The sequence below is a fragment of the Heloderma suspectum genome, chromosome 5 (genome assembly GCF_057233095.1).
Source record: "Heloderma suspectum isolate Gila_16-S chromosome 5, 16-S_ref, whole genome shotgun sequence".
Lineage (NCBI taxonomy): Eukaryota > Metazoa > Chordata > Lepidosauria > Squamata > Helodermatidae > Heloderma > Heloderma suspectum.
Window position 1 is genome coordinate 157825936 of NC_139462.1, and position 12963 is coordinate 157838898.

The 12963-nt window shown below is 42.0% G+C and overlaps 1 protein-coding gene across 1 annotated transcript in view; it reads left to right on the plus strand.

Moving 5' to 3' along the window:
- DCLK3 (doublecortin like kinase 3) overlaps window positions 1–9752 on the plus strand; it is a 45456-nt gene extending 35704 nt beyond the window's left edge. The window contains exons 3-5 of the mRNA XM_084860406.1: window positions 3207–3339; window positions 4967–5134; window positions 7171–9752. Coding sequence (XP_084716532.1) covers window positions 3207–3339; window positions 4967–5134; window positions 7171–7367 — 498 coding nt within the window. The 3' untranslated portion in view covers window positions 7368–9752. The remainder of the gene's footprint in view (window positions 1–3206; window positions 3340–4966; window positions 5135–7170) is intronic.
- The last annotated feature ends 3211 nt before the right edge of the window (window positions 9753–12963 follow it).

The window sequence follows — 12963 nt, forward strand, 5'->3', positions numbered from 1 at the left end:
TACAGAATCGGACTCAAAGAGTGCTTATCAATGGGAACTTCTCAAACTGGGGAGAGGTAACGAATGGCGTACCGCAGGGCTCAGTCCTGGGCCCAGTGCTCTTCAACATTTTTATTAATGACTTGGAGGAGGAGGTGCAGGGAATGCTGATCAAATTTGCAGATGACACCAAATTGGGCGGGATAGCTAATACTTTGGAAGACAGAAACAAAATTCAAAGTGATCTGGATAGACTGGAGCGCTGGGCAGAAAACAACAGAATGACATTTAACAGGGATAAATGCCAAGTTCTGCACTTAGGAAAAAGAAACCAAATGCACAGTTACAAGAAGGGGGATACGTGGCTCAACAACACTACAAGCGAGAAAGATCTTGGAATGGTTGTCGATCACAAGCTGAATATGAGCCAACAATGTGATGTGGCTGCAAAAAAGGCAAATGCTATTTTGGGCTGCATTCATAGAAGCATAGCTTCCAAATCCTGGGAAGTACTAGTTCCCCTCACTCAGCACTGGTTAGGCCTCATCAGGAGTACTGTGTCCAGTTCTGGGCACCGCACTTTAATTAGGATGCAGACAAAGTGGAGAGGGTTCAGAGGAGGGCAACAAAGATGATCAGGGGACTGGAAACAAAGCCCTGTGAAGAGAGACTGAAAGAACTGGGCATGTTTAGCCTTGAGAAGAGAAGACTGAGGGGAGATATGATAGTGCTCTTCAAGTGCTTGAAAGGTTGTCACAGAGAGGAAGGCCAGGATCTCTTTTTGATCATCCCAGAGTGCAGGACACGGAATAATGGGTTCAAGTTACAGGAAGCCAGATTCCAGCTTAACATCAGGAAAAACTTCCTGGCTGTTAGAGCAATACGACAACGGACCTAGGGAGGTGGTGGGCTCTCCCATACTGGAGGCATTCAAGACGAGGCTGGACAGCCATCCGTTAGGGATGCTCTGACTTGGATTCCTGCATTGAGCAGGGGGTTGGACTCGATGGCCTTGTAGGCCCCTTCCAACCCTACTATTCTATGATTCTATGATTCCCCTTTCTCCCTTGCTTTTCTCTTCCCTTCTTTCCTCAGCTACTTGTAAAGCCTCATCAGACAGCCACTTTGCTTTCTTGCATTCTTTTTCTTTGGGATGGATTTAGTTGCTGCCTCCTGAACAATGTTACGGACCTCCGTCCATAGTTCCTCAGGGACTCTGTCTATCAGGTCTAATCCCTTAAATCTATTCCTCACCTCCACTGTATATTCATAAGGGATATGATTTAGGTCATAGCTGAATGGCTTAGTGGTTTTCCCTACGTTCTTCAATTTATGCCGAAATTTTGCAATAAGAAGCTCATGATCTGAGCCACAGTCAGCTCCAAGTCTTGTTTTTACTGACTGTATAGAGCTTCTCCATCTTTGCCTCCAAATGACATAATCAATCTGATTTCGATATTGACCATCTGGTGATGTCCATGTGTAGAGTCGCCTCTTGTGCTGTTGGAAAAGAGTGTTTGCTATGATCAGTGTGTTCTCTTGGCAAAACTCTATTAGCCTTTGTACTGCTTCATTTTGTACACCAAGGCCATGCTTGCCTGTTATCCCAGTTATTTCTTGACTTCGTACTTTAGCATTCTAATCCCCTATGATGAAGAGGACATCTTTTTTTGGTGTTAGTTCTAGAAGGTGTTGTAGGTCTTCATAGAACCGATCAATCTCAGCTTCTTCGGCATCAGTGGTTGGGGTATAGACTTGAATTACCGTGATGTTGAATGGTTTGCCTTGGATTCGTACTGAGATCATTCTATCGTTTTTGAGATTGTACCCCAGTACTGCTTTTCCCACCCTTTTGTTGACTATGAGTGCTACTCCATTTCTTCTAAGGGATTCTTGCCCACAGTAGTAGATATAATGATCACCTGAATTAAATTCGCCCATGCTTGTCCATTTTAGTTCGCTGATTTCCAAGATATCCATGTTCAATCTTGCCATCTCATGTTTGGCCACCTCCAGCCTACCTTGATTCATTGATCTTACATTCCAGGTTCCTAAACAATATTGTTCTTTACAGCATCGGACTTTCTTTTCACCACCAGACACATCCACAGCTGAGTGTCCTTTCGGCTTTGGCCCAGCCGCTTCACTCTTTCTGGCACTACTTGGAAATTCCCTCTACTTTTCCCCCGTAGTATATTGGACACCTTCCGACCTGAGGGGCTCATCTTCCGGCATCATATCTTTTAGCCTTGTGATACGTTCCGTGGGGTTTTCTTGGCAAGACTGCTGGAGTGGGTTGCCATTTCCTTCTCCAGTGGACCACATTTTGTCAGAACTCTCTGCCATGACCTGTCCGTCTTGGGTGGCCCTGCATGGCATAGCTTATGGCTTCACAGATAAAGAATACCGACACAAATAGACTGGCTTTGTTCTGCTCCCTTGGCTTTATACAAACCTGGGAATGTTTAGAGAGTCCTGTTGTTGCTGCTACATGAATGTTCTGAAATAATAATAATGTAGTATTGCCATCTTGTGTTGCAAGGAGATACAGCAGAGGAAAAAGCAAAGATTCCAAGCTTGATGCCATTCCTGCATGCATGGACACCTGCCCCTTTGCAGTGCTTCAGTGAAGTCACTACTGCCTTGCTAACCAAATTAACATATGCTAATGTATATTGTCATTTGAATTACAATGTATATTGTAAACTCATATTGTCATTTGAGACCTAGACACGAGGACCTGCTTTAAATACTGACCAGAGACCAATGGCCCATTAACCCGGTATGGCTGAAACTAATCTCCACAGAATCCCAGGCAAATGTTTTCCCCAACATTTGTTGCTTATCCTCAGTGCAGGGGCAGGTCGTTGTTGGTTGTTTTTTTTAGTTAGTGAAGAGGGGAATCTGTTTGTGGACTCCACAGACTTGCACAGGGAATTGGCATTCAACCCAGCAAGTTCAAATCTTTTTAAACACTCCATGACATCATGGTTGCTCAGCCAATGTCTGACAGGGAAAGACTCATTGGTGACAGCCAGTTACATATGCTCAGCCCCAACCTCAGCCCATGTAGGAATAAATAAATAATCTTCATTTTGGAAAGCTTGTAATCTATCACTCCTGTGCTTTAGTTTTCAGTCTTTTCTTAGGCTCATGTTAAGCCTAAGCTATTTATTTTCTTACGCTACAAAGACACAACTTGATATGTATTTTGTTTTTCTGCCTAGGTTCAGCATAATCCAGATAAAACTACCACATTGAAGCTAGCAGATTTTGGCCTTGCAAAGCAGGTGAAAAAACCTATATTCACTGTGTGTGGAACTCCAACTTATGTTGCCCCTGAAATACTTGCTGAGAATGGTGAATATACTTTTATATCCATCAAGTGTCTTTGTACATAATTTGTAAATAATTAGACAAATATTTGTTAATTAATGACATTTTTCATTAGATGCTATAATCTTCTCATTATTGTGCCTTACTCTGCTTTTATCCAGATGTGTATCTATACAGCACAGATGGTATTTGTTAACATATGCGAACATGTTCAAGAGCAGCCTTCCACAGCCTTGGCTGTGCTGGCTGGGGATGATGGGGGTTGTACAACACATCTGGATGGCACCAGGCTGTGGTGTTATAAGGCAAATGGTACCCCTGGCTTCCTTTTACCTTTTATGTCTTTAACACCCCCCTGACCTCTCAATATTCAATTCCTTTATGGAGTTAGAGTTGATGGAACTCTAACTTTATGGAGTTAGAGTTGATGGAAAGCTGAATTGATCACTGGAATCCATTTTTCAAACTGATCAGCAGAGGGGGAAGGGAGATGGGAAAATGGAGGAATGTTTTAGGGGTCTCTTAGTAGTCTCTTAGAATAGGATTGTGAAGAGAGAGCATGGTGGGGAGGGATAAGGGAATATGCAGTGTGTAGAGAGTAAATTCAAGTAATTGCGTGCATTAATTAGTTAAATAAAACACCTCTTCAAGAAATAGTTTGGGTTTTTTGAGTGCAGCCTAGTGTGCTTCATATATTCTTCACTCCTTAACTAACAAAATATTAACAAAATAATTTGGGCTGGGGAAGGGGAAACAGAAGTGGTAAAACAGTATAAAAATAAAACTAATGCTAGACACTTGGTGGTGTGCATTGATATCACTGTGACCACTTCAGCGTGGATTGTTTGCAAATTGTCACTTACCCCTTCACTGACTCTTCTTGTTTCTAAATGTCTAAATTCCATGTAAAGCTATATGCATATAGAGCAGTGGTCCTTAAACTGTGGGTCCAGCCCCTCTGTGTGTGTGTATGTGGGGAGTGTTGTGTGTGTGTGTGTCAGTCATCTGGAGAAAGTGTAGGTTGTGAAATTCCAAGGAGGGATAGGAGGTTGACACAGGTGGTATCTTCTTCTCCCTATAGCCGAGACCTGCTTAGATTGCTTCCTGGCAGAATGTGAACATGTTCTAGTGCAGCCTGACTGATCCACACTGAATTGTGTGTGTGTGTGTGTGTGTGTGTGTGAGAGAGAGAGAGAGAGAGAGAGAGAAAGTGCAGCATCCATCATCCTGATATGATTTGGAAAGAAGGGAGCTCAGAAAGAACTGCTGTTTTGTTTTTATGGTGTTACCCTGGGCATGGTGTTAGGAAGCGGTCAGATATCCTGGAATGTTTATATTCCTTTGTTAAAGCTGGGCTTGACCTCAGCCATGGATCCTTGCATGTTGCAGCGGGCTCTCTGCACACAACTGACTTTGCACATTCACCTGTAGAACAGATGTTCTACGCTTTCCTGGGAATGGGGGTGGAAAGAGTAAATTTAGCAGAGGGGGTGGGAGTGGGGAGTATGTTTTCAGGGTCACCTAAAAAGATGTTGTTAATTATTTGGCCGAATCCAGTGTTTCATCCGTGGTTTAAAATGTGAAAGCAGCAGCTCCTTACAAATTATTTGCATATATTAACTTTTTTGGATTTGTTTTTCTTCCCCCTTAGGCTATGGACTAGAAGTGGACTTGTGGGCTACTGGTGTAATTCTCTATATTTTGCTTTGTGGCTTCCCCCCCTTCCGAAGTCATGAACGAGATCAAGAGGAGCTATTTCAGATCATACAACTTGGGCATTATGAATTTCTCTCACCGTACTGGGACAACATTTCAGCTGGTAAGCTACCCAAAATAAACTGCCTGAGAAGTTTGTAGCTTTTATCATTATTGTAAAACGCCTAGACAAATGTATTTAATAAATAATTATTTAATTTAATGTATTAATTTAATACTTATTTAATATTTAATATCAATTAAGAATTAATATTAATTAATAATTAATATTTATTAATTTAATTATTATTTATTGTTTTATTTAATTTTATTTAATAAATAAACAAATAAATAAGGAGCTATACAAGTGGCTGGCAGTGAGGTTCTGTGGAGGAGTTAAGTATGCTGCGTATCTCGTTGGCCATCTCTGTGAGTAGCAAAAGTAGAACAAACTGCATAATAAGCAAGTGGTACGCTCATTTGTATATTTATACAGGTTACAGAATTTGGTTTTTATTGGCCTCGTTTACATATAAGCTAAACCGTGGCTTAGGGCAGCTTTCCCCAACCTGGTGCCCTCCAGATATTTTTGTACTATAACTCCCAGCATTCCTGACCATTGCCCAGGCTGGCTGGAGCTGATGGGAATTGAAGTCCAGAACATCTGGAGGGTACCAGGTTGGGAAAGACTAGTTTAGCATTATGAGAGCCAGTGGGGGTGTTCGCGTGCGCAACCGCTATTTGCATAATTCCCCACGATGCAGCATGGGTTGGCGGTTGTCCAAATCTTGTGTGCGGTGCAAGTCATGGGTTGTAGAGTGGTTATGAAGCCACCCGCTCTGTGTCACGTGCCTGGTTCGGACAACAAGCCAATGCGCACTGCATCACGGGGTATTATGCAGATGGCAGTCGCACGTGCAGGGTTGGGGCGGGGGGAGCCATGATGGCGTCTTCTCCCTATGCGATCATCCCAACCTAGTCAGTGTGATGTAGTGGTTAGAGTGCTGGACTGGGACTTGAGACACCTGGGTTCTAGTCCTCAGTCAGCCGTGAAGCTTACTAGGTGACTTTGGGCTAGTCATTGACTCTAGCCTAACTTGACCTTCCTCAAAGGGTTGTTGAGAGGGTAAAATGGAGAAGAGGATCATGTACACTGCCTTGGGCTTCTTGGAGAAAAGACAGAATAGAAATGCAACAAACAGACAAACAAATAAATGAGGAGCTGTGGAGACACTGCAGTTAGCCTTAACTATGCTTAGTGGAAACCAGCCAACTTCATCCTGTGATATAAGAATATGGCTTATTTTCACTAACCATAGTTAGGATTAACCACAGTTTACAGTTGAGGTGACATGCTACACAATGGCTACTCTAAAACAGAAACAGAATCTTCTCATCTTCTCAAATCCAAGGGGGAAAGGGGAGCATGTGAGCCGAAGGTTCACTGTGACTTGTCCTTGTAATACTAAACCCCAGTGGCTTGTCCTCATAATGCTCAGTGTGAACCAGGTCATTGAGAAGAATTTGGGGTATCGTAGTGCAGAACTTTAATATCTTTATGCATGCAAAGTATACATAGAATTCTTTATATTCCATGTTGCATTATTTTTATGTGAAACCTCCCCTACTCATATTTTTATGGAAAGTGTAATTCAGTTTTGTCAGATCATGCTCTCACTAAAAAAAAAGAGCATTTTAAAAACAGTGTTGTCTTAATTTCTCTTAATACTCTATCCTAAAATTGTGATGAGCAACAGAAACCTCTGCCATGGTTTGCCTACAAGTCCAGTTGAGTTTGCAGCCACCATGTCTGTTGAATATATTGATGATATAAACCCACCAGTGTGTGTCATAATGTGGCCATATACTGACTCTTAACTATTATCCATTTCTGTGTTCTTCATAAGTCAAGAAGCTGTTCAAAGAAACTTGCAATGGAGACTTTTTTCTTTTTTTCACTCCCACCCCTTGGGTGTGTGTGCGGAATTGGGGGGGGGAGTGTAATCCTTCCCAGAGTGCCATGGGCCAGATCTGGATTAGGACAACAAGTGCTTACACAAGGATATGGAAAAATAGCAGCCTCAGCTACACCTATGCAATTAGTAGAACGTGTAGTTTGGCCCTCATGTTAATTTCTTCTTTTACTTTTGTCCCTAATAGCTGCAAAAGACCTGATAAGCAGACTCCTTGTGGTTGACTCCAAAAAGCGTTACACTGCTCAGCAAGTTCTACAGCATCGGTGGATCCACACAGCTGGGAAAAACAGCAGCAGAAACCTGCAAAGGGAGGTGACTCTCAATCTTGAGCGCCACTTTCGGAGCCAGCGCAAGACGGAAGCTACCAATGAAGACTCATAAAGAGTGTGCCCGGATGCACATAACTTGAGCAGTGATCCCACTGTGGATGCACATTTACTTCATTTTGTTCAGAAGTACAGTCTTCTCTCAAGGACATAAGGCAGAGGAAATCCATTTTTCCTGTTTAGGGCTAAAGTCTGCTGTGCGCAGCACTGGCTAGTTGGCTGGCTTCCTGTGATGTCATGTGGCCACATCCCTCTCCTTCTAGAGAGCTTTTCAACTGAAAAAAGGAGAGATTGTGTCTAAGAAAAACAAATACAATCTTTAGCTCCCAATCTTGAGGCATGGGGCAGGGGCAAGACGTTCGACTGAACTGGCATTACATTTGCTGAGTAGTACTTCTATCACTGGGTTTCCAAATGTAGAAAGAAGCTGGGCTCATCCTGCTGGAGAAATATACCATATCTCCCTTATTTATTTGTTTTGTAAGTCTGTAGGCACCTAAAGACTTTCCTATTGTTCCTTTAGTTCTCTGTATGCGTCTGACTTGCACCTCTCTTTAGGAGTTAGGACAGTATACTGTTATTATAGAGACATTAAAAAAAGACGACCTTGAATATCTTGAAAAATGCATCCTGCAAAGACCTTATCCAACTGCTAGTTACATGGATAAGATGGGATTCTATTTGTAATGGGTCCACATATATCTGATGTTTACATATTGGCTAGGATCCAAAGAGGTACTTTAGGTGTACCTCTAGGGGCTTTGGTACAGGAATGCTCAGTGGGATTTTGGGCTTAAAGAGGCAAACTTCCATATCTCTTTCTGAAAGCCTCCTAAATTTCAAAGATAGCTTACCATGTGGCATAGGATAGTTGTTTGAGAAATATAAAGCCAAAGCCCCCCTTGGGCATACAGAATTACCTGTGAGTTCTTTGGGACCTGGCTACTGAATTCATCCTTGGTGTAACATTTTTTTTTTTTTGGTAGATTTAAAGCATTTGTATGTTTCATTGATATATAGTGTGTATAGTGTATATAGTGTATTGATATATATATATAGTGTATGTTGGAGCCTTGTTTCAAATGTATTTAGATGTATATATTATATTCTGGGTATGTAATGCAAATTATAAGAAAAAAAACCATTGTTCTAGGATATTGTGCTAATAGGATGTAAATTATCTTAATAATCTTAACTGATTTAATTTCCCCCTTCCAGTATAAATAGTCAAGAGTTGGAACACATAAGAAAGAAGTCCCTCTTCTTTAGCTAGGGTAGTAGACACAGTCGGCCCACATGTTTATCCTTGGACTTCATACATTTTGGTTGCTTCCAATATTATGTAATCAGATCTTCTTTGAGTTCTAGCCTTTTCTTTAGGACATCTTGTTTAAACTGCTGTTGCAAACGGCGCATATGAGACAAAAGGGAATAGTTAATCTCCTGCCTTGACATAATGTTTAGCAATGAGTGGAGCTTGAACCAAGACCCTTTTATAGTCCAAGTTTGTAACGTAGGCTAGTAAGCACTCTGGGGGTTATGTGTGTTCAGGCCTCAGGTGTTGAAGTGAAAAGGGTACGCAACATTGGCACTATGAATGTTCTGGGAGTCTGGCCAGGTCTGGTATAGATACTGGAGGCTGGTCCATTTGTCCTGGCCTGACCACCAGGGCACTAGCTTCTGCCTGTTTCATGTGAGGAAACCTCACCTCCTGCCTCTGATTCCTGATCTAGATCTGAGTATGGCTGCTTGTAGATCTGAAAGCATTGGGTTCCTTGCAAGAGGAAAAAAGGCAGGATATAAATGTAATGATAAAAAAAGACTGTGAGAAGCAAGTGATAAGTAGGAAGAAACATGAACTGGTACATTGAGGGCAATGAAGAAATCAGTTTTTCCTAGTTTCTTGTTCCCAGAATGAAAGTCCCATTTCTGCAGAAACCCTTGCTGCAGAAACCCTTACAAAGGAATATTTGGTAAACTGATCCACATGTGTGGATCTTTCTGACCTCCGGACCATGGAAAGAGCTGCTGTTACTGCCACAGTCTGTATGAAATTCTACTCTTTTTCCTCACCTCCAGTCTAGGGTGGGAGGAATTGAACTCTGTTGCTAGATCTCAACTGCAAATTTGCCAGCCTAGTTTTCATCTCTGTCTTTTCATCCCTTGTTTTCACAGGATTGGCTGTAACACTGAGCAGAAAAATTAAACAAAAAACTCAGGAATGTATTTCTCTTTGCTTTTGTTTCATTTGTTTGTTTGACAAGACCAAAACAAACAGGCCTCTTTGTTTATGGAATAGTCTCCTGTGGGGGGAATTTCATTTTGGGAACTATTGAAAATGAGGCCAGTTAAGGTTGACTTTTAAATGCTAGTGCTCTTAACCTATCTAACATGGATTAATCTTCGTAGTCTCTTATAGCAATGGGATTAAAATACATTTGATAATTAACAGTAGAGATACTTTTTTACCGGTGTTCAATTTTTAATTCTTTAATCTTTAAAGAATACAAAAGTTCATACTTTCAGGGACAAGCTAGATGTTACAAGGGTAGCCCTGTTTGTTCTTCATGTGTTTGCCCCATTCATGTGTAAAATGGAGTGTGGGAGGAGTTTTACTTTAGTCCATCAAAAAGAATGTGTGGATGAGTGAGCTGAGCATCTTTTCAGAGACTTCTCAACCAGCTTACTTCTGGTATCTGAGCTAGAAGAGGAAAAGAAGTGCTTGGTAATGTAAAGTGTTGGAGGTGGAGCTCCACCAATATGCCCTTTCTGCTGTCAAAAGTTAACTCCACCCCCTCATTTTAGAGGGGAAACACACATTAGTGAAACACACATGAATAAACAAACATGGCTACCCAATCATGTTGGTCCATTCCATTGCTCCTCTGAGATTGTGTCAAGTTCCAGCAAAGTCGGTGTGGGGCTTTACATACTTTGCCACCCCCAATTCTGCATGAAGAACCCACATTCTACTTGATTTAATTTGTCTAATTTGAGGAGACAAATGTCTTTTCTTCTCCCATGAAATCTATGAACTTGTTCTTAGTGAAAAATTAAAAGAGGGCTTCCAGAAATTCTGCAGAAGATATCAATTCTATACTGTTACAAAAATCGGACAGATGCAGGTGGGAGATGAGAGAATTATTTATTTATTGCATTTATATCCTGCCTTTTTTCCTCTTGCAAGGAACCCAAGGCGGCTTACATTATCCTCCTCCTCTCCGTTTTATCCTCACAACAACAACCCTGCGAGGTGGGTTGGGCTGAGAGTCTGTGACTGGCCCGAAGTCACCCAGTGAGCTGCCATTACTCAGCCTTGTTTATAGTGAATGGGACTTATTAACACCGGAATTACCACTGACATGGCTCCATCTTCAGAAAAACAAGAGGATAAAGAAGGAATGGTTTTTGCAATGGACTTTTTCCATATGAGCTCTAAGGGGAATAAAGCTTCAAAAGCTGCAATTTGCTCATATAGACCTGAAATGGAAATTTCGCCTCCAGTATTAAGAGAGGCTTCAAAGCTGCCTGACATTTAATCCACACTTAATTAAAGTATGCTGTAGAGTTCAATTGCTGATCAAAGTTCTCAAATCTCTAAATTGATTCTCAAACATTATTTATCTTTATGCAATGCCACTTTGGATAACAACTCCAAGAATGCAGGAGGCTCTGTGCCATAGTGATTTTTAAAAGGTCAGAAGTGGATGAGATGAACACACATTTTCAAGTTCAGTGCTCTTGCCAGTCTGGATATCAGGCTGTGTTCTGTTGTCCTTCAAGAAGCACCCTATTGTGATTTTTTCATACTGTAGGGGAAGAGAAGACTTGGCTTATAATCAATTATTAAAGGATGTTCTTTGTATCATCTGCAGGCCAGAAAGGACCCTGTAATTCTCTCCGGCTACTTAACTCCCATAGCTTAGATATGCAGACAAAAGCCGAAGAAACCAGAGCTAAACCTGGCACCTTGCTTTCACGTTTCTCTTAGTTTTCCCTTGCCCTCTTGTTCTTTGTTCGATTTGCATGTGACACTGCCCTCTCTCACAAGTTTGTGAGGATTTCCAGTATAAGGAAGGTTCTATGGGGAGGTTTCTGGCAGCCCTTGTGTGCCTATGGGGATAATATAGCTGGCCGTAGGAATGTCATACATATGTGGGTCTCCTATTCATATGCTTAGAAAAGCCTAGTATTTACATTCAAGTTGGCCTTGTAATCCTAGGTTGTCTGAAGTCCTGAATTAGCAGCTATGGAAGGAACATTAATACAGTATATGATCCTCCTTTGAGCATCTAAAGCTGGCCTTTAGTGTACCAGATCATTTGGGTTTCTAGTCCACTGTTCCCTACATTGATTTACAGTAGCTGTCCAAAGCTGCATGATGAGCATGTGCTTTACCCCTGAGCCTATGGCCCTGCCACAGAAAAAATGATGTAACCAGAGGACAGTTCTGTCCCAATACAGCTTCTGTCTTCTTTGGGTTGCACTGTTTTGGTGCTCACTTTTGACTGCCGAGTGGCTGGCTGCATAGTGCGCTACAAAATGCACATCTAAGCTGTGGGCAATCTTTAGCATGAACAGCCTGCATCTGACCATTCTTCTGCTTGTTTGGAACATCTAGTAGAGGATGGTTTATACACCTGATCAACACAGTGTACTCATATCTGGGATGGTCCTCTTCCATTAAGCATGCAGCTTTGGAAGAGATGCACAATGGGGTGATGTAAGATGGGAGTACCTAGCTAGGTCAGCTACAGAAAGCCAGACAAGGGCAAGACAAATGCTGCAACCAGATTCACTCCATCTGTCTTACGACTGTTTAGTACCATTTCTGAATGCAGAAAGTTCAGAGCACCATGCTTCATTCGACCCCAACATTGTATCCTTTCAACAACCCTTTGAGATAGGTTGGGCTGGCAGAAAATAGCCTGTCACTCAAGCTTTACGGGTGAGCGGGGATTATGAACTCAGGTCTTGACTATATATCTAAGAGTGGGATTCTGTATCTGACCCTGAATCTGTCCTGCTTATCTCTCTGCTCCCCGTAATACTGACATTTGAAATGGTGCTCCTGCTTTTTGAGGGATAAGAAAGAAATTTAGATCAAGTCTGTTCTGAGTAGCGTGGATCCTTCAGAGTGATGTTGGAGGCACCGGTGCGCTAACAAAAGCATTGGCAATGTTATTCAAAATCTATGTAAGTGATGCAATTAATGCTGGAAGTGATAGAATCTTAACTGTTGCTTTGAAAAACCGCAACATGCTGCTGTTATTAAGCCCCCGCTCCATGAAGCTTATCTTGTTTGCTTTGTTACCACTTTTGCTACTGGCTCTGCTCCTGTGCTTTTAACAGCAACCCATCATGCACTAATTAAGCAGGTGAAGTAACAGGGGAAAAATAGACCAAATCTGCAGAAACAAAACCATGGGGCGATGAGAATTCGCCTTGGACCCAGTTGTTGGAGCTGGCATTGTCTTTCTGTGATGGAGTAAGCTGTGCCTGTCCACTTTTCAGAGCTCACACGCTCTCTCCTGTACCCCAGACCCCTGCCTGATGGTACAAGACTCCTGTGTCAGTTGTGTTTCACTCAGAAGTCACTTGTTCTTGGCAGGTAAGCCAGCTTCTGCTTGAAGCCTCTGGCCTTTCTCTGC